General features: G+C 37.3%; 1 protein-coding gene and 1 non-coding gene across 2 annotated transcripts in view; one reads left to right on the top strand and one right to left on the bottom strand.

Annotated features, from left to right (window-relative positions):
• The window catches only part of LOC126095360 (1-phosphatidylinositol 4,5-bisphosphate phosphodiesterase-like), a 419315-nt gene that overhangs the window by 30609 nt on the left and 367556 nt on the right, over window positions 1-21150 (bottom strand). Inside the window, exons 19-20 of the mRNA XM_049910167.1 lie at window positions 20054-20186; window positions 2409-2479 (exon numbers count right to left, since the gene is read on the bottom strand). Of these exons, the coding sequence (XP_049766124.1) occupies window positions 2409-2479; window positions 20054-20186 (204 nt within the window). The remainder of the gene's footprint in view (window positions 1-2408; window positions 2480-20053; window positions 20187-21150) is intronic.
• Window positions 13854-13928, top strand: Trnas-cga (transfer RNA serine (anticodon CGA)). The gene has a single exon. It is a non-coding gene; the product is annotated as a tRNA-Ser (tRNA).

Genomic DNA, 21150 nt, shown 5'->3' with positions numbered 1-21150 from the left:
CAAAAAAATTCTTGGCTGATTTACTTCAAATTTTTACACAACCCTCTAATAAATGCTGGAATGGACAAAGCCTATATATTCTTCCAAAGTATACAGTATAGTACATAGTACATAAAAATGGAAATGTTAGTATCAAAAGTCTCTAAACATTATTGATCAATTTGTTTCAAATTTTTCCATGATAATCTAACAAACATTCAGACTGACTTGTAGTCTGCCGAGCATTGGAGGCTGATGTTAGTTCCCCCTACAGTTCACTGCCTGTCCTGTTTTATCAGCCTGCCCAGCCTACGACATCTGTAATGATGGGTGGCCACCTAATTCCATGATGTCTGTCCGTGGTTTCACCTTGTGTTGAACACACTCGCCACAGCACTCCTTGAAAACCCGACACGTTGTGCAGTTCCCAAAGGGATCATGCTGAGCCTCCGGACCATCACAATCTGCCCTTGGTCAAATTCAGATAGATCACACGCATTCCCCATTCTACACACGGACAGCACACTCATTGATACAACATACACTGTGCTTGTGTCTGACTATCAGTCATTCCTCGTGAGGTGATGCTGCTATCAACTGGATGAGTTTATATTGATAGTAGGTCAGTGGTTATAATGTTCTGGCTGATCAGGAGATTATGGACAGAGAGGGGTGGAGGGAGAAGGAGAGGGATAAAAAGAGGTGCAAGGCAGAAAGAAATAAAGACATATATCTGATTCCTGGACATATTTAGCAGTTGCAAAGCATTGCTGGATCTGCTGGTATTATACAATTCCAAACCAATCAAAATGATTTACAGATTAATGGACATACTGAAAGAGGCTCTATGTGTATAGTTCCCAGACATCCATATGGATAACAAACTGAGATAGCACCAGCGTAGGGATTATTTAATCAAAATTCCCAGTACTGCTGGCTCTGCACTCAGAAATATGTCTCACTGTGTTGACCTGCAGACGGGATTGGTAGCATACTCAGCATGCTTTCACTCATCACTTTTCTGTGACATAACCTCTGACGCAATACAGCAAGATCAAGAAAATTTTTATTCTACAGAAGCACACAGTAAGAACATTGTATAAAGATGATAACTAAACATCTTGCAGAAACCTCTTCAGGGACCTGGAGTGTGTTACACTCTTGTGCCAATACATACACCGACTGGTGGTATTTCTGCTAAATAACAAGAGTGAATTCAGGATGAACTGTGAAATTCACAACTGCAACACTAGAAGCAAAGTACATATCCATATAGAATATGCATCCCTGTCTAGGATTCAGAATAGAGTTTTATATACTGGTGTAATATTATATAAATATATGCCCGCAGGCATCTGGCAGAAAATTTAAAATCCCAAAAGATTCAAAAACAAAATAAAAGTGTAAGCACGAGCTGCTCCTTCTACAGTTCATTAGAATATTTGGACTTACAGGGATGTAAATGCTACAATATTCCAATGTTTATGTTAAACAGATTTTGAGATTGCCAATTATTTATCTACTCACTTAAAAGGGAGTGTTGAAAAATAATGCATCCAAATGTTTTATTCTATTCTCAATATTGGTTAACGTATTACAGGTCATTTATATTACTCTGTCTACATTCCCACTTTGCTGATGCAAAACGCAACCCTCTGCTGCTAGAGGGCTCCGAACAGTACCGTGCAAAATGGCGATGTGTAATGTAACTAGCTGGTGCATGAAAAACAGTGTGCTGTAATTGAGTTTCTAACCACAAAAAACTTCTTCCACACATGGGGCACCCTCTTTTTCAGCATGACAATTCCAGACTGCACACGAGTGCTGTGACATCTGGGACAATCCAACACCTTGGGTTCACCATCATCGATCATCCTCCACACAGTCCCAACTTGGCCACATCAAATTTTAATCTGTTTCCAGAATTTAACGAACAACTTCAAGGACTTCACTTTAACAGTGATGAAGCAGTGAAGGCACAGATGAGGTTGTGACTCCATCAGCAAAACTGAACATTCTACAGTGATGCTATCAACAAACTGCTCTTTCATTGGGAGAACTGCATTCGTGACCAGGGTGGCTGTGGAGATATAAATATGTTGACATGAAGAATAAAGATGCAGAACAATAATAAAGCTTTTTATTTAAAAAGCTTTAAGAGCTTTCACATAAAAAATTCAGTGGCATTACTTTTCAGCATGCCCTTGCAGCTTTCAAATACTGCTATTATAGTCTTGGCATTTCTGCACTCAGTTCAGGGTTCCTAATCTGTTTGTGACACTATGCTTCGAAGATAGTAAGAACAATGATTCAGTCAGTGGCCAAATAAAATATTTGTTTGTGAATCACATCTTTAGGTCATAATTTTTCACAAGTCCATTGTTTTATCTAGTAAATAATATAAAAAATTAACATCTATCAAAAATTACCTGTCATGTTTCAACTTTAACTGCTTTACCTGGGAACCCTGTACATTCTTCATGATTTTATGGAGGATCTCCTAGAACATAAAGTAAAGTCACATGAAGAAATATATATTTGCTCATTTATTTACTTACTGTACTATTACTCAGCAAACATGAAGCCCTCACACACAGGTTTTTCATTATCTGATGGTTAATAAATTAAAATGAAATGTTCACATTGGTATTTTTATAACTACATTCCACCAGTTTTTCTAGTTAATGATCTTCCTTGTTAACAACAAAAACTGTTGTCAACAAAATATTACATAAACATTCCACACAACTTTTGCCTCATTTTCAGACATGTTGTATTCTTATTTTTGGGCAAAGCTCTGCTTTGGGCTAAAAGAAACTTTAAAACAGAGAAGAAGAAACCAGAATTTTAAATGTCTGTTTTTATCATTTGCTATGCTATTCACAATAAAATAATTTTCTAAGCACATCACTGAGAGCAAAATTCTTTAATAGTTAACCAGAACATTTGCTTACAAACATATGCATCCTACTAACACAATGGCACCCTTCCTTCATATGGGAGTCTCCAATGAAGCTAAGGTGATAAGGCTCCCACCTTCGGATTACAAAAGAAGGCCTCACTGAAACCTACAGTGGAGGATATGGACTCCTGCACAGTGGAAATAGGACATTACAATCCAATGTTGTACTCAGTGAAAAATTCTTCTTTTCCATGTTGAAACACTCTGACTGTTACATCTTCTAAACCTACACCCACATGACTAACTGAAATTCACACCAAAGTGTCTGATAGAGAGTTCATCAAACCACTTTCACACTATTTCTCTATTGTTCCACTCTCAGAGTGTGGTAAAACGAACACTTAAATCTTTCCGTGTAATCTCTTATGTATCTTATTTCATCACAATAATCGTTTCTCCCTATGTAAGTGGGCATCAACACAATATTTTTGCACTTGGAGGAGAAAGTTGGTGATTGAAATTTCATAAATGATTTTGGCAGAATCAATATTGCCTTTGTTATAATGATTGCCACCCTAACAATCATATCATATCCAAGATCCTCTCTTTCCTATTTTGCAATAATACAAAACAAGCTAACCTACTTTAAATTTTTTCAGTGTCCTCCATCAACTGTAACTGGAAAGGATCCCACACCACATAACGGCTCTCCAGCAGAGGCGGGACAAGTTTAGTGTAGGCAGTCTTGTTAGGGGATTTGTTGTATCTGTTCTAACAATAAAACAATATCTTTGGTTTGCCTTCTCCACAATATTATCTGTCTTATTGTTCCAATTTAAACTGTTCACAACTATAATCTCTACCTGTTTAGATCAAAAGACTGCCTTTAGGTATGTGTAATTTATCGAACTGAAATGAAAGGATATGTCAATGACCTCACACTTTTCATTGTTTAGAGTCAATTGTCACTTTTCATGTAATACAAATATCTTGACTAAATCATTTTTCAATTGATTTGATCTTCTGATGACTTTATAGATGGTAAATGACTAGACTATATCATCTGCAAATAATCTAAGAGAGCTGCTTAGATTATCTTCTACATCATTTAAATGGATTAGGAACAGCATGGGGCTTGTAATAGTCCTTTGGGGAATGCTTCATATCACTTTGTTTTACTTGATAACTTTCCATTACCGTTAGTTACCACAAACTTTGACCTGTCTGATAGGAAATCACAAATCCAGACATACAATTGGTATGATACTCCATATGTATACAATTTGATTAGAAGCTGCTTGTTAAGGACTGTATCAAAAGCATTCAGGAAATCTAAAAATATGGAATCCACTGGAGATACCTTGTTGATAGAATTTATTACTTCATAAGAATAAAGAGTTACTCATATTCCACACAAATGGTACTTTCTGAAAATGTGCTGACTATGTATCAATATATTGTTTTCTTCAACATAATTCACACTGATCAAGCTCACTATATGTTCCAAAAATCTACTGAAAATCAATGTATGTGATGTGGGTCTGTAATTCAGCTGATTACTCCGATTTCCTTTCTTGAGTATTGGTGTGACCTGTGCAATGTTCCAGTCTTCAGGTTCATGTCTTTCATCAAGCAAGCAATTGTATATGATTGCTAAGTATGGAGCTATTACATCAGCATATTCTGAAAGGAACCTAGCTGGTATACAATTTGGACTTGAAGATTTGCCTTCTTTTAAATGACTTGAGTCACTTCACTATATCAAGGATATCTACATCTAATTTACTCATGTTGGCAGCTGTTCTTGATTCAAATTCTGGATATTTACTTCATCTTCTTTGGTGAAAGAATTTCAGAAAACCATATTTAGCAACACTGTTTTAATGGCACCATTTTCGATAGCCCCAGATCTTCGATATTTCCAAACTGGGGCAAAACCTTGATCAAAATTTAAGAAAATCAATTCTCCAAAAATATGTTCATTTTGTAGCACACATCTTTCTGAAGAGTTTGATATGTAAAACATTTATGTTCAAGGAAATGTAAGATATATTATTTGGTCTTAAGTTTGCCAAAGTGAAGTGCCATACATCTTCACACAGCATCCTTCTATTGCACGTCACTGTATTTCGCTCCGCAGAATTCAAATGTGTATACTTTGTAATGGGTGCCATCAAACCTATATTCAGGACAGTGGAAGTTAAAAATGTCCTGTGGTGCCTCTCCTGCCCCTAAGTCAGTCAGTTTGACATCCTAGCCTCCCTTCTGTCGGGAGAGTTAATTTGGAGTTGGAATGGCTACTTGGGTGGTGTGCGGCGTCACATATTGTTTTGGTTCCTGTTGATTCTCTCAGTAGGTGGGATTATACTAGACATGGCCTACACCTCAACAGGAAAGGGAAGGGTAAACTGGCTGGGCTAATAGCAGGAAATGTAAGGGTTGGGGGGGGGGGGGGGGGGGCACTGCCAAAATGGTAATATACCAGTGATCATATGTGTTGGAGCAGACCCTTTTTCGGATAGGTAGGACAGAATGAAGTCAAGTTCTGAGAGAAGTAAAGATTGAAACAAACCTTTAGTTTGAGAAAGGAATCAAACAGCATAATACTGGCACACTGGATCAGCGAACACAGCTGTTGGTAAAAAATTTACAGCAATCAGCAGAAATTTTGTTTCCACCCAATTTCATCTCGGCAAATGTGAAATGCCAACTATCTTTAGTGCATCAAAATATTCGAGGGCTTCGAAGTCAAATTAATGAACTACTTATGTGCATTGATGAATTACAGTCATCGAACCCAGTTCACATCATGTGACCACTGGTATAAATACGTTAAACCTTACAGAATTTAAGTTAGCCTCTTACTTCTGTAGACAAAATATAGAGAAAGGAGGAATTGCCACATTTGTTAAAAACAGTTTTAAATTTAAGAATAAATAAGAATAAATTTTACTTAGAGCAGCACTTAGAAGCATGTGCAACAGAGATAGAATTTCATAAGAGGTAGTCATAAACAGAGCACCTTCGCAAAACTTTAACCTGTTTATAAATGTTCTTGAAGATTTAATATCTCATCTAAAATTAAAAAACAAAGAACTGGTGGTTGCTGGTGATTTTTATGTAGATGTCCTGAAAAACACTGTCAGTGAACAGTTACTGAAATCAGTTACATTGTCATTCAATTTAATTTCTACTGTATATTTCCCAACTAGGGTATATAAATGTTCTAAGACTGCCATTGATAATATCTTTATAGACAATTCTAGGAAACTAAGCCACATTACAAAACCAGTAGTAAATGGGCTATCTGACCATGACATGCAACACCTAACATTAAATTTTGGAAATTGTCAGGGTAAAACATCTATCAGAACTGAGTACAGAAGGCCAATAAAACAGCCAAAAACTGAGAAATTTAGGAGATTACTCAAAGAATTAATTGGATGGATCTTTACAGCATCCAACACACAAATGGAAAATATAAAACATTCATTAATAAAGGTAGCACCTTATTTGAAAGCTGTTTTCCCCTGAGGGTGATTCAAATGAAGCAGAAGTCAAATAAGAAACCATGGATCACGCAAGGGATAAAGATATCAAGTGAGACAAGAAGGAAACTCTGATATGCAGGGACACATTTGATACTAGCATTATAGCTTATTACAAAAATTACTGCAAAATATTGAAGGAGGTTATCCAGAAATCTGAACATCTGCATTACGAGAAGAAGATAAATACACCCCACAATAAAATAAAAACAATATGGGATATAGTTAAGTCAGAGACAGGTAGAACCAGAAATGAGGAGGAACAAATAGCTCTAAAAATAAATGAAACCCTGGTAACAAATGCATGTTGTATTGCTAACCATTTAAACTAGTATTTTGTCTCTGATACTGGTAGCATGGGGTTGTCAGGTTCAGTAAATAACACAATGGAATATCTGAGACCAGTGCACACGAGCAATTTCAGTAAAATGGAATTGACACTTACTTCACCCAAAGAAATAGAATCCATCATGAAGTCCTTGAAATCAAAGCATTCTAGTGGTTATATAACACATCAATAAAGTTAATAAAAGAGTGTTCATGTGAGCTTAGTCATATCTTAAGTTATTTGCGTAATTAATCACTCATCACAGGAACATTCCCGGACTGGCTTAAATATGCTGAAGTTATACCTCGCCACAAAAAAGGGGAAAAAGAAATGTAGTCAAATTACCAACTGACCTCACTTTTGCCAGCTTTTTCAAAAATCTTTGAAAAGGTTATGTTCAAGCATGTACTTAAGCACCTTAGTGAAAATAACATACTGTCAAAGTCACAGTTTGGGTTTCTTAAGGGTTCTGATATTGAGAAGGCTATTTACACTTACAGTGAAAATATCCTTAATTCGTTAGACAACAAACTAGAAGCAGCTGTCATATTCTGTGACCTGTCAAAGGCTTTTGACTGTGTGAATCATAGCATTCTTTTAAGTAAATTAAAATATTTAAATATTATGGCATCACTGGTAGTGCTGCAAATTGGTTTCAGTCATATCTTATTAATAGAAAACAAAGGGTGTCATTATGTAACACTTCAGCAGTAGGCAATCAGACATCATCTGACTGGGAAGAAATTACATGTGGTGTTCCCAAAGGTTCCATACCAGGTACACTACTTTTTCTTGTGTATATTAATGACCTGGCATCTGTTACACTACCAGATGCCAAGTTTATCTTATTTGCAGTAAATAGTAAATCAAATATAAATTTAGAAAGGGCAGCTAATCAAACTTTTACTGACATTAATAAGTGGTTCATAGCCAATTCACTGTCATTAAACTTTGAAAAGACCCACTATACACAATTCAGAACTTTCAAGAGATTTCCTTCTAGTGTGTGTATAAAATATGACAACATGCAAATAGGAGAAGTTGAGAGTGTAAAATTATTGGGATTACAACTTGATAAAAAATTCAGTTGGGAGAGGCATACTAACAAACTGCTAAAGTGCCTAAACAAGTCTGTGTCTGCAATGCGAATGATGTCAGACATAGGCGATATAAATATAAAAAAACTGGCATATTTCACTTATTTTCACTCTATTATGTCATATGGTATCATATTTTGGGGTAACTCCACAAACTGAGAAAACTTTTTTAGAGTACACAAGTGTATAATAAGAGTAATGAGTAGTGTAAATCCAAGATCATGTCGAAACCTATTCAAAGAATTGGGCATACTAACCACAGCCTCTCAGTATATTTATTCCTTAATGAAGTTTGCTGTAAATAAAACATATCTTTTTCCAACTAACTGCTTAGTACACAGTATCAATACTAGGAATAAGAAGAATATAGATAAAGATTTAAAATCACTTACTCTTGCCCAGAAAGGTTTCCAGCATTTAGCAACGCATATTTTCAGTAAGTTACCAGCAACCATTAAGAGTTTAGTTTCAGACAAGGCACAATTCAAACATAATTTAAAAGAATTTTTGGTGGACAACTCCTTCATGAATTTCTCAACAAGTGCAGTAGACCATTTTAATGAAAATTTATTATACTTTAATTTTTGACAATACTTGGTTGTAACAGCCAAGTAACTAGCTACTGTGTGAATGATGGATTTAATGAAAGCAGATGTGAGTATTAAACCTGTAAATATTCGAAGTTTAATTTTAATTCATGTACATAATTTTACTGTTTATTGACTCAGGATCATTAAAATTAATGAAACTCAAGTTTTTCTAATTACATTTTTGTAATGTGTTTATCTGACATGTTCCACACCCAGGAGGATCCCCTCTTTTGTGGGTCAATGGAATAAATATTTAGCCTAATCTAATCTTTACTGGGTGGGATTGTTTATAACTGGGAGAACAGGCACACTTCAGAAAATTTTCACTCTGTATTGCCAATTAGCTAAAAACTTTCTCTTTTGTGTGACACAAAATTAAATATAGGAAACATAAAACCCATAAAGCCAAGACACAAGCAAGACAGTATACATTTCTCCAGTCCTTCGGTTACAGCATTTCTCTCTTATAATCTTGCTACAGTTTAACACAGCGTGCTTTTCTTTCTGCAAAAGAATCTATTACCTCATCAAAGTTCATCAAACGTTTAGCTACATGAAAAATAAAAATGTCATTGTCTAATACTGGAAAAGCTGTTAATATGAATAGTACCCAAGACTGATGTGGTTTCTCAATTTGATTACGTCTAATTTGTCATTAGCTGCTAAATAAAACAAAATAGGCCTTTTTAATATGGTAGCAATTGTAACACATGCCAAATAAGTGAGACTGCTTTGGCACAATTGGTCATTTTTGCATACCTCATTCACATAAATAACATGACAGAATGTAATTCATGAAGTATCAATACCAAATTCCTATTATTCCTACTACAAGCAAAAAGATTTATGTTAGGAAATAGTTTCACACTTCATTCATGCACTCCAGTTTCTCAAGCATGAAATTGAAAGTAGTAGTACAAAATTTTTAAATAAATTTGGAATCGTCATATTCTTCCATATAATTTGTGTCATGTTCCCATTTCTTCTTCTCCAGTTAAATTCACTAACCCTGTCTGGATCACCAGTTCAAACATCCCATGTTTATTCTCCAGTTAGGTGTTATTACATATTCATACAATGCATTTTCCATGCTATTCTGAGAATATAACTGGAGCGGCTGCTAATCTGGGACTGTAGAATTGGCCATTAGTGGTGTAGTAATCTGATAAAAATTTTCTGTCAAAATATTTTCTTGACTACACCAAGAAGAGTACATATTAATCTTTCTTACCTATTCTTCCTGTTAGTCATTTATTTCTGGTCTGGTAGTCTTAATCTGTGGATTTCACTAATAATTATAACAGCACTAATCATTTGCACACCTGGCCAACCACCTAAAGAAACAGCAATTGGCATTCACCTGTTCAGGTTTCTTTGATTCAGCTCGTTTAGCCCCATCCACTTTTGTCTGCTGAAAAGTTTTTTTATTTCTAGATCTGATGGGGACTTCCCTGGCAGACACCTTGTACACTATGCATCCATTGAAAAATCAACTAATGATTTGGTCATAAATCAACTTAAAATGTGTTCAAAATCTTCTAACCTTCAAAGGTGATTTTTTTTAGTTAAGTTGGGAACTGCATTGTACTGTTTTTGGAAATATATGCCCACACATTGATATTTAAATCCTGTATGTATGAAGAAAATAATAAGAACCTGCAGAGGGCAAAGCAGTCAATGAGATCTCCTCTATAGGCTTGGCTGATGATAGTAATTAAATGTTTTATTGTGAAACATCTTATTCTTTACTCAGAATTGTTGTTGTTGTTGTTGTTGTTGTTGTTGTTGTCTTCAGTCCTGAGACTGGTTTGATGCAGCTCTCCATGCTACTCTATCCTGTGCAAGCTTCTTCATCTCCCAGCACTTACTGCAACCTACATCCTTCTGAATATGCTTAGTGTATTCATCTCTGGGTCTCCTTCTACGATTTTTACCCACCACGCTTCCCTCCAATGCTAAATTTGTGAGCCCTTGATGCCTCAGAACATGTCCTACCAACCGGTCCCTTCTTCCAGTCAAGTTGTGCCACAAACTCCTCTTCTCCCCAATTCTATTCAATACCGCCTCATTAGTTACGTGATCTACCCATCTAATCTTCAGCATTCTTCTGTAGCACCACATTTCAAAAGCTTCTATTCTCTTCTTGTCCAAACTATTTATCGTCCATGTTTCACTTCCATACATGGCTACACTCCATACAAATACTTTCAGAAATGACTTCCTGACACTTAAATCTATACTCGATGTTAACAAATTTCTCTTCTTCAGAAACGCTTTCCTTGCCATTGCCAGTCTACATTTTATATCCTCTCTACTTCGACCATCATCAGTTGATTTGCTCCCCAAATAGCAAAACTCCTTTACTACTTTAAGTGTCTCATTTCTTAATCTAATTCCCTCAGCATCACCCGACTTAATTCAACTACATTCCATTATCCTCGTTTTTCTTTTGTTGATGTTCATTTTATATCCTCCTTTCAAGACACTGTCCATTCCGTTCAACTGCTCTTCCAAGTCCTTTGCTGTCTCTGACAGAATTACAATGTCATCTGTGAATGTGAACATTTTTATTTCTTCTCCATGGATTTTAATACCTACTCCGAATTTTTCTTTTGTTTTGTATGGTCATTAGAAATACAGTTCATTCAAATTTTAGAATGTATATCTTTCAAAAATCCAGTCTTATCAATTTGGAACCCTAGTTCTTCTGCACCCAAAAATGTGTATTTTTATTGGAAAAAAAACATGGTAGATGGTGAATAAATAATTTAAGAGTAAATGAGGCCGCTTGCAGAATAGCACAAGCGTTGTCATTAAGAAGCACAGGAAAAACAGAATGAAAATGTTGCTTGCCCTCAGTAGAAATCCTTTGATGCGCTAACACAGCTGTGTACCTATATTTTGCTGTCTGGACTGCAATTAGTGTTTTTTCGTTCATAATATTGCAGGTGTTTCTGCCTCATTATTTATTCATATTACAGTGAGACATTTATTGTGTTTACTTTGCTTCTTATTCAGTGTGCCAGATACTTTTATGTCACACTGCTGAGCACTGTTCTCTCCTGCCATAATTTGCATACCACTGACTTATGTTTTACTTGTGACTTACATTTTACTCATATGTTTCGTCAGCTTTTCTCTTCGCACTGTCCCTCCTTTCCCCTCTTGCTCATCACAATTCATTTGACATAAACGACTGTCGTACAAGGCAGTTTCCACTGTCACTTCCCATGCTCATACTGTGAGGTACCAATGTGCTCTACTTTGATCTAGAATACGGCTGTATCTAGTTGTGTGAGCAAGTTAGCCATGTATGCATCTTCCAAGTGTCAAGTAATATCAAAGTGGTGCTGGTGCATATTCAGAAAGGTAACAAACTAAAGACAGAGATGGGTTAGGCTCGAATATGAGGCAGAGCGTGGGATAGGTTTTGTATCTTGGTATTGCACAGACATGTGAAACTTGCAAGCAGGGCATTGGGAGTAGGGGGGCAGGGTTTTTGCATGGATCAATTGGGAAGGAGATGGTTTCTAGGCTACCCTTCACAACAGAGCTTGATGAGGCACAGTAGGAGTCCTTCTGCTGTGGGTAGCACTGAGTGTGTCTTCACTACATAGTACCTCATCAGTTTGGTGAGCAGTTACCTACTCTCACACGTGTGTTATATGCCATCCTGAATTTTAGAACGATAAATAACATGAAATATTTCCTGAAAATTAAAATTGTTTTGTAAAATGTTATTTAGTAATATTTTGTAGTTGTTTTGGGATGGTAAATAACAAATAGTAAATGTTGTAGTGCTGTAGAATCTATGCATCAGTGAACTTGCATGTATTTCACCCTTGTCTACAGTGCTTATGCAAATTTACTATTAAAGAAATATTTTTCCATCAAATGCAAACACAAAATTGATACAGTTGAAATCTCATTGTGTGTCTTGCAAAAAAGTAGTTTTGACGGTTTTCCAATTCCACCATTCTGGAATTTTGTGTCTGTGCATACAATGTGACATCTAATCAGCTCAGAATTGACGCTGGGACTGTGAAAATGTTTTCTTTCAGTTTATACCTCTTAAGTCAGACATCAGGCAATCTGGAATTACAGATTTCCTCAACTGTAGTACAGACAGGGGCTATGATTGCTGTGATAGGATGTGAACTGATTGAGTAATCCTTGGCTCACAATTCCAGGCAGTGCTGGCTTTGGTCACACAGTTTTAGGCTGTTGTAATGGGCATCACTGTGTGTCAGGAGGGTGAGAGTAGGAGGAGGGGTGGGGGGGGGGGGGTGGAGGAGAGAGAAAACACAGTGATCCACAGGATGTCCAGCACTTCCCACATGTCCCCTGATCAGTTCCCTATTTCAGTCTGTACTGAGGTTGATCCCTCACCCGTGGTTGAGTGAGGTCCTCTGACGTGTGACAGGCTCTGAAAGATTTTCAGGGCTGGGGTCGGCAGTCAGAAGGCCTCCCCAATTTGTCTGACAAACAGATTTCAGGAACTATCTGTGGCTAATGAACATCCTGAGTCACATGCAGTTACTTGTCCTGTTCAGAGGAAGCCTCTTAGCTTGTAAGATCTGTATATTCACAGAGAGTGAGTTGAAAGCTACAACGTTTGGTGCATAATGGGGCTCCTTGGGGATACGTCTGCCATGCGGGGAAAGAAGTCCAGTGTGCACTATTGTGTGCATAGTGGGACGAAACATCCCAGATGTGGAATAGATCCTTCCAGATGCCTGAAGAGCACAGGGTGCAGCCATCTAAAGATGGGGGCCCATGTCAGTACTAATGATGTGTGCCACTTTGGAGTGGAATAGATTCTCTATGGTTTTTAGCTGCTATATGAATTGGGAAAGAGTGCCAGTCTTATTTGTGAGATAAAGGCAGAGCTCACTATCTGTAGCATCATCAACAGGACATGTAGCTTCATTGACATGACTGATTGACTGCAGACATTTGATACAGATCTGATGGAGGATTTGAATCAGATGCTCAGATGCGACCATGTAGGCTGCAGATTCCTAGACTTATGTTGTAGGTAGTTTCTGTGTATTAGTATGGGTAGAGATTAATAAATAATTAATTAATATATGTTTGTGTTATTGACACTCCTGAAACAGAATGAGATTTTCACTCTGCAGCGGAATGTGCGCTGATATGAAACTTCCTGGCAGATTAAAACTGTGTGCCGGACCGAGACTCTCAAACTCGGGACCTTTGCCTTTCGCGGGCAAGTGCTCTGCCAGCTGAGCTACCTAAGCAAGACTCATGCCCCGTCCTCACAGCTTCACTTCTGCCAGTATCTCATCTCCTACCTTCCAAACTTTACAGAAGCTCTCCTGTGAAAGTTTGGAAAGTAGGAGACGAGATACTGGCAGAAGTGAAGCTGTGAGGATGGGGCGTGAGTCGTGCTTGGGTAGCTCAGTTGGTAGAGCACTTGCCCGCGAAAGGCAAAGGTCCCGAGTTCGAGTCTCGGCCCGGCACACAGTTTTAATCTGCCAGGAAGTTTCATATCAGCGCACACTCCGCTGCAGAGTGAAAATCTCATTCTGGAAACATCCCCCAGGCTGTGGCTAAGCCATGTCTCCGCAATATCCTTTCTTTCAGGAGTGCTAGTTCTGCAACGTTCACAGGAGAGCTTCTGTAAAGTTTGGAAGGTAGGAGACAAGATACTGGCACAAGTGAAGCTGTGAGGATGGGGCGTGAGTCATGCTTGGGTAGCTCAGTTGGTAGAGGACTTGCCGCGAAAGGCAAATGTCCCGAGTTCAAGTCTCGGTCCGGCACACAGTTTTAATCTGCCAGGAAGTTTTACTTCTGAAACAGATTATACAGTTACTGAAAGGTTCAAAGAAAACTTGAGTATCATCTCAAATAGCCAGTTATACAGTTACAGTTGGTGGCTTTAATATGCGTTGTAGGCATTAAAATAGTAAAAAATTGTTATAAACACTTTCCCTGAAAAGTATTTTGGGCCATTAGTTCAGCAGTCCAATCAAAGTGTAAATGGTCGTGGAAACATTCTTGAACTCTTAAAAACAAATAATCCTGAACAAATAGGTAGCATCATTGTAGATACATAGATTATTATCTACAAGGTAGCTGTAGTGAGACTGAGTACCATAACATCCAAACCTACCAAAATAAATGCAAGATATATCTATTTAACAAAGCAGATAAAAATTCACTTGACACCTTCCTAAAAGACAGTCCGCCTTCCTTCTGAACTAACTATGTAAGTGTAGACCAGATATGGCTTGAATTCAAAGAAACAGTGTCAACAGTGGTTCAGAGATTTATACCAAAAAAATTAATGAGACTGTAGTGGACTGACAAGACAGCCAGTCCACAGTGACGGGTAACCGAAAGGCACGCGTACACACACGCCGACTGGCGTGAAGTCTGGAACAGGATACGTAATGAATGCTAATAAGAAAAGTACGTAGCTTCTATAATACTTAACTTTACTTCATCCTTGTGGTACATCGCTATTGTTAATACAAGTGAGACTCTCTCCAGATATGGTTAATGGCGCCTTGCTAGGTCGTAGCCATGGACTTAGCTGAAGGCTATTCTAACTGTCTCTCGGCAAATGAGAGAAAGGCTTCGTCAGTGTAGTTGCTAGCAAAGTCGTCGTACAACTGGGGCGAGTGCTAGTACGTCTCTCTAGACCTGCCGTGTGGTGGCGCTCGGTCTGCAAATACTGACTGTGGAGGCACGCGGGTCCGACGTGTACTAATGGACCGCGGCCAATTTAAAGCTACCACCTAGCAAGTGTGGTGTCTGGCGGTGACACCACAGAGACGGTGTAGTTATTCCACATTAACTGCTTCGATGCTCTCGGCAGCTGACACTACTTCTCTTGATTGTTGTAAGAAACTGAAAACTGTAGATGACAAAAGCAATAGTTTCAGTGATTCAGCCACACAGTATTTGAAGTTTGGAACCATTCACTTCATCCAGTAGTGACATATTTTCTAACAATGGCCAGTTCCAATTCTCTGTTGCATGCAGGTAAGGGAAGACCACATATTGTACTTTGTTACAGTTCTTGCTATCAAGTTTTTGTGCAGTGAACATGCTCTTGATGAAATAATTAATGATAGTTCAGTGTAGCGAAGGACAGCCAATTAAATATCGTAAGCACAGTAACAGAACTGATTGGCATAATAATTTCACCAGAATAACATACTGTTTTTTAGGTTGGATAGAAAAAAATCACATTTAAATGTGACTGTACAGTGAAAAAATGTTGACACTGATTAGCACTTGTCTGTACCAGGCTGACTAAGGCAAACCTTCCTGTACAGATTGGCATAGTTACCGGATCTGTAATTTTTGTCACATCCTCTTTCAACATGGGTGTTACACTGTTCATATCTGAAGGAAGACTCTGACATGAACTGGTATAATGAAGTTACACGATTGCCCGCTGCTTGCAAACTAGCAATTCTGCTAGAGGGGTTGCTATGCAAAGACAAATGTAAGAATATGATGTCATTCCTGAAACTATTTAATGTTTTGAAAATTGGCTAAATTAAATTTTGTACAGACTGTAAGACCTTACTGTTATCTGGTTTATGAAAAATATTCAAGGTTCGTAAATTATAAAAGTGTATGGAACATCATTAAACTTAAGAGTTAGAAATCCCCTACTTACGAGTATGACATTCATCTTTAAAATTATCTTTTATAAGTATCAGTTACTCAATATCTTAAATAGTGTCTCACTGACTGAGATGCATCCTCTGATTCAGAAAAATATAGCAACAAAAGTACAGTGTTAAAGTTCAGAATCTTGTAAGCTTAAGGCAAAATAGGCAATCAAAATTATGTTAAGTTCAGAATTTTCACTTAATTATCTTATAAGTTAATTAGTTACAAGCAATTTTCTAATGTGTCTGTAGCAAGAGTGAAATACCTAATTTCAAGTGAATGGAACAGCACTTCATGTTCTGTATATTACCTCAAAGTGCTTCCCATTACTTACAATAGTTGAAATGTAAATTAGCCAGAGCTTGTAACTATAAATTTCAATGAAATTTGTTCAAATAACAATTTCACATAATCAAGTACATTTTATGTGTTACTTATACAGCTGCACTACGTATGGACTGAAAAGGTGACAAAATTTTATTTGTGGGCTCAGGAAACATAACAGACAGAGGAGTTTCCAACATGCTATGCTTCAATGGAAATGATCATCCACTGTACACAGATTAGGTCAGAACACTCTTGCAGAAGCAACAAAAAAAACATGCCACATTCAAAAGAATGTTAACTCTCCAAGAATGGTGAAATTTTACAAAAGCTTAACATTTAGCACAGGCTTAAATACAATGTGCTTTTAATAGTTTCTACAATGAAACTCTGTCTTGAAACCTGACAGAAAATCTGAAGAGATTCTAGTCATATCTTAAGTACACCAGTGGCAAGACACAAACAATACCTTAACTGCACGGTAGCATTGGTAATGTCACCAAAGACCAGGTTTGGATCTGTGTGTGTGTGTGTGTGTGGGGGGGGGGGGGGGGGGGAGAGGGGGGGGGGGCAAACTGGGGTATCTGCCCCAATGCCCCAGGCAGAAATTTCATGGGGTGCCAAATTAATGTTCTTGAAGAAAAAAACCTTGTTTCACAAAGTGCCTAACATCTGGCATGCACTGGTCTGTCAATTATTCATATGATTTTGAAAAACATCACATGTGTTCCAGCCACTGGTAAAAACAAAACATTTTGAAAATATTAATATGTTACTTGTTAACTGACTGTGTAACATGTTGTTGTGGTCTTCAGTCCAAAGACTCGTTTCATGTACCTCTCCACACTACTCTATCCTATCCAAGCTTTTTCATCTCTGAATAACTACTGCAAACTACATACTTTTGAACCTACCTACTGCATTCACCTCCTGCTTTCCCTCTACAATTTTTACCTTCCACACCTCTCTCCACTAATAAATTGGTGAGCCCTTAATGTCTCAGAATGTGTGCTATCAATAGATCCCTTCTTTTAGCCAAATTTTGCCACAAATTTCTTGTCACATACACCAATTCCGTTCAGTAACTCCTCATTAGTTACTTGATCCATCCATAGAATCTTCAACATTTTTCTGCAGGACTGCATTCCAAAAGTTTCTATTCCCTTCTTGTCTGAACTGATTATCATTCATGCTTCACTTCCATACAAGACTACACTCCAGACAAATACCTTCAGAAAGGAGTTCCCAACATTTAAATATATATCCAGTGTCAAAGTTCTCTTCCTCAGAAATACTTTCCTTGCCATTGTGAATTACATTTTATACCCTTTCTACTTTGGCCATCATCAGCTTTTAAACTGACTAAATAGCAAAGCTCATGTACTACTTTTAGTGTCTATTTCCTAATCTAACTTCTACATCACTTCATTTAATTCTACTACATTCAATTACCATTGTTTTGCTATTGTTAATGTTCACCTTATATAGCCTCCTTTCGAGATCCTGTTCATTCTGTTCAACAAGTCTTCCAAGTTCTTTTATGTCTCTGACAGAATTACAATGTCACTGGCAAATCTGAAAGCTTTTATTTCTTCTCACTCAATTTTAATTCCTTCTCCCAATTTTTTTTGTTTCTACATTTATCTAGAATTCAAACTGATCTTCTCATAGTTGGCTTCTAACAATTTTTCCATTCTTCTGCAAATAATTCATGTTAGTATTTTGCAACCATGATTTATTAAACTAATATTCACACCAGTCAGCACCTGCTATCTTTGGAATTTGAATTATTACACTATTCTTTAAGACTGAGGCTTTTTCACCTGTCTCATACGTCTTGCACTCCAGATAGAATAATTCTGTCCTGGTTGACTCTCACAAGGGTATCCTTGGTTCTGATGGAACATTGTCTACTCTAGGAGCCTTTTTTTGACTTAGTTCTTTCAATGCTCTGTCAAATTTTTCTCACTGTATCATATCTCCTATCACCTCTTTATCAACATCCTCTTGCCTTCAAGTTCATTTCCCTTGTACAGACCCTCTATATACTCCTTCCACTTTTGAGCTTTCCCTCCTTTGCTTAGTATTGGTTTTCTGTCTGAGCTCTTGATAGTCACACAGTACCTTTCCTTCTCTCCAAATATCTCTTATTTTCCCGTAAGTAGTCTCTTTCCCATATTTTAATATTCTTTTATATCCCTACATTTGTCCTCTAATCATTACTCCTCAGCAGTTTTGCACTCCCTGTCAATCTCACTTTTTAAATGTGTGTATTGTCTTTCACCTGCTTCATTTGCACATTTTTATATTTTCTCATTTCATCAATGAAATTCAGTATCTCCTGTGACATCCAAGGATTTCTACTAGGCCTTCTCTCTTTATGTATTTGATACTCTGCTGCGTTCACTATTCCATCTCTCAAATCATACATAGCAGAATGACCTAGAAATTTTAATGTTGCTGGTTTGAATCTTACTAGTAACAACATTTTCTTTTTTTACTTTTATTTAAATTTCATATTTGTCACTAAAATGAAATATTGATTATCAAATATTGTTAACATATTATTTGTAGTAAAAATGCCATCTTTAAATTTTAATTATTATTCCCATGAAAATGCTAACAATGAACACAATATAAAGTACTTTTGTATTTCTAGAGATTGATTAGTATTACTAATGTACATAATTTCTTACATTTCACAAAAGGATGTTTCACATATTTGTATCAAATTTTAATTTTTTTTGATGACCAATAACTGAAATTCAAAAGGCAGCATTTTTCTAAAAAAAGTTTGATCTATATTTGTTAATAACATTTTCATTTCATTTCATAGTTAATATGGAATTTAAATAACAATTTTTAAAAAAAGTTACTACTAGTAGATTTCAAACAAGTGACTTTAGGATAACAGGAATTTTACATTATACAACCAGATACAACTATGTATAATAACAACTGCAAACGTTTTATACTTAATGGTGTTCAGAAAAACTCTAAAAAGAGGGCAGAGCAGTCCATAAAATCCCCTTGTAAAAAGTCGCATTCTGAACACAAGGAATTATAAAATTACAGCTTGTAAAAGAATTCCCATGTTTCAAAACTAACCTGCATATGGATTAGATAAATAAAAGAAAGATGAAGAAAGAAACAAAGGTAGTACTTTTTAGGATTGATATAAGAGCAATGGAGCTATCCCACCTGACCACATTCCACACTCGACAGTCAGTTATCAGACTATAATTGTTCACCTGAAATTGTGATTAAGAAGACATTCTGCCTACAGAGAATGAGCCAACTGCACACCTTTTCAGAGAGATTCAGGGATCATTGGAAGAGAGATCCAATATACAGAGTGCTCAAGGAAAAGCAGCGATGGGGACAAGGGTGGGGGGAGGGGGATGAGGGAGAGGGGGGAGACTTGGGCTGTAGTGATACTAATACCAAACTCTGAATCCACAGCAGATTCCAAAAATGAACTTTTTACTTGTGCAGAAAGTCTCTGTATTGCAACTTCCAGTACAAACAAACTTCAAACACAAACTATATCAAGAACCATCCTTTGGAAGCATTCACCATGAGCAAGTATTTGTGGAACATGGAGACATGATACGAATGCTGCTGCTGCCTACCTGCTGATCCTGCACATGCCTCCTCAGCATCGCCCACTCCTCCCTGTGGTGCCGCTCCAACATTGCTGACCACTCAGAAGTCTGTTCTGCTATTACTTTCTGCACCTCTGGATCTGATATAAGCTCATCTTGGCTGGAACAAAAATGCAAACAAATACTGGATCAGATGCAGAACTATACTGTGAAGGCAATATCTTACATCTTCTACACACAAATGTCCCTGAACTTTTTGGTTCAGGCAACACAGAATGCAGCATTGGTGACTGCAATTCTGTTAAAACATGAGTGACTAGATAAATTACAGGAAAGGGAATGTTAACAGAGGTAGGAGAATGGTTTCGCTTAACAAGTGTGACAGGCAACACATTGCATACTATCTGAGCCATCAACAATCAACATTCAACTCTTTTTGCTTTATGTGGAGTTCACAGGAAACTGACATGTGATGTTGATGCGGAGCTTTGCAGTTCCGTACACTGTAATGTGCTGGTCAATGATCAGTGACCATGAGAAGATGGTAGCAGAACTGCAGACAGTCTCATTGCACTTTATTGTAACAGTTAAAAAACATATGTATGTAAAGGCATTGTAACTGTACTATGTATTTTGTGTCATGAAATTGGTCAACTATAGCTTAACTGTCAGGACAGAATATAAAAAATTATGTTACAGAACTGTTCAAACAAATTTTGGGCTTGCAGCTGGTCGTCGTCTAATACCTCGCATGATATTTCAACTGGGCACCTGCCAGTCATCTTCAGGTGAACTGTCGCAGACCCATTCTGCAATATATACCATGTTGTAACTATTCTGCGCATGCGTCGAAAACTTGGTAGATGGACCACACTGCCTGCCGGCAGCACTCTCGCTGATGGAGTAGCGCAACTTAGTCGCCGTCTGCATTGCTGTTTGCTGCAGCCGTCAGCGCACTCTATCATCTTTGTTTTGAGCAAATCATGGAGATGACCCTTTCTGCAGGGGTTAAGTTACTGCCTTGAGTAGGGGGCCTTCAACAGAGCAGCAAGTTTCCCTTCTAATTTCTTCTGCAGCATCCAAAGGAAGACGTTGTACAGTTTCTTCAACACCATTCAAGAAAC

The sequence above is a fragment of the Schistocerca cancellata genome, chromosome 8, assembly GCF_023864275.1.
Source record: "Schistocerca cancellata isolate TAMUIC-IGC-003103 chromosome 8, iqSchCanc2.1, whole genome shotgun sequence".
Lineage (NCBI taxonomy): Eukaryota > Metazoa > Arthropoda > Insecta > Orthoptera > Acrididae > Schistocerca > Schistocerca cancellata.
The sequence above is the reverse complement of the archived record's forward strand: the minus strand, read 5'-3'. Positions and strand labels throughout refer to the sequence as shown.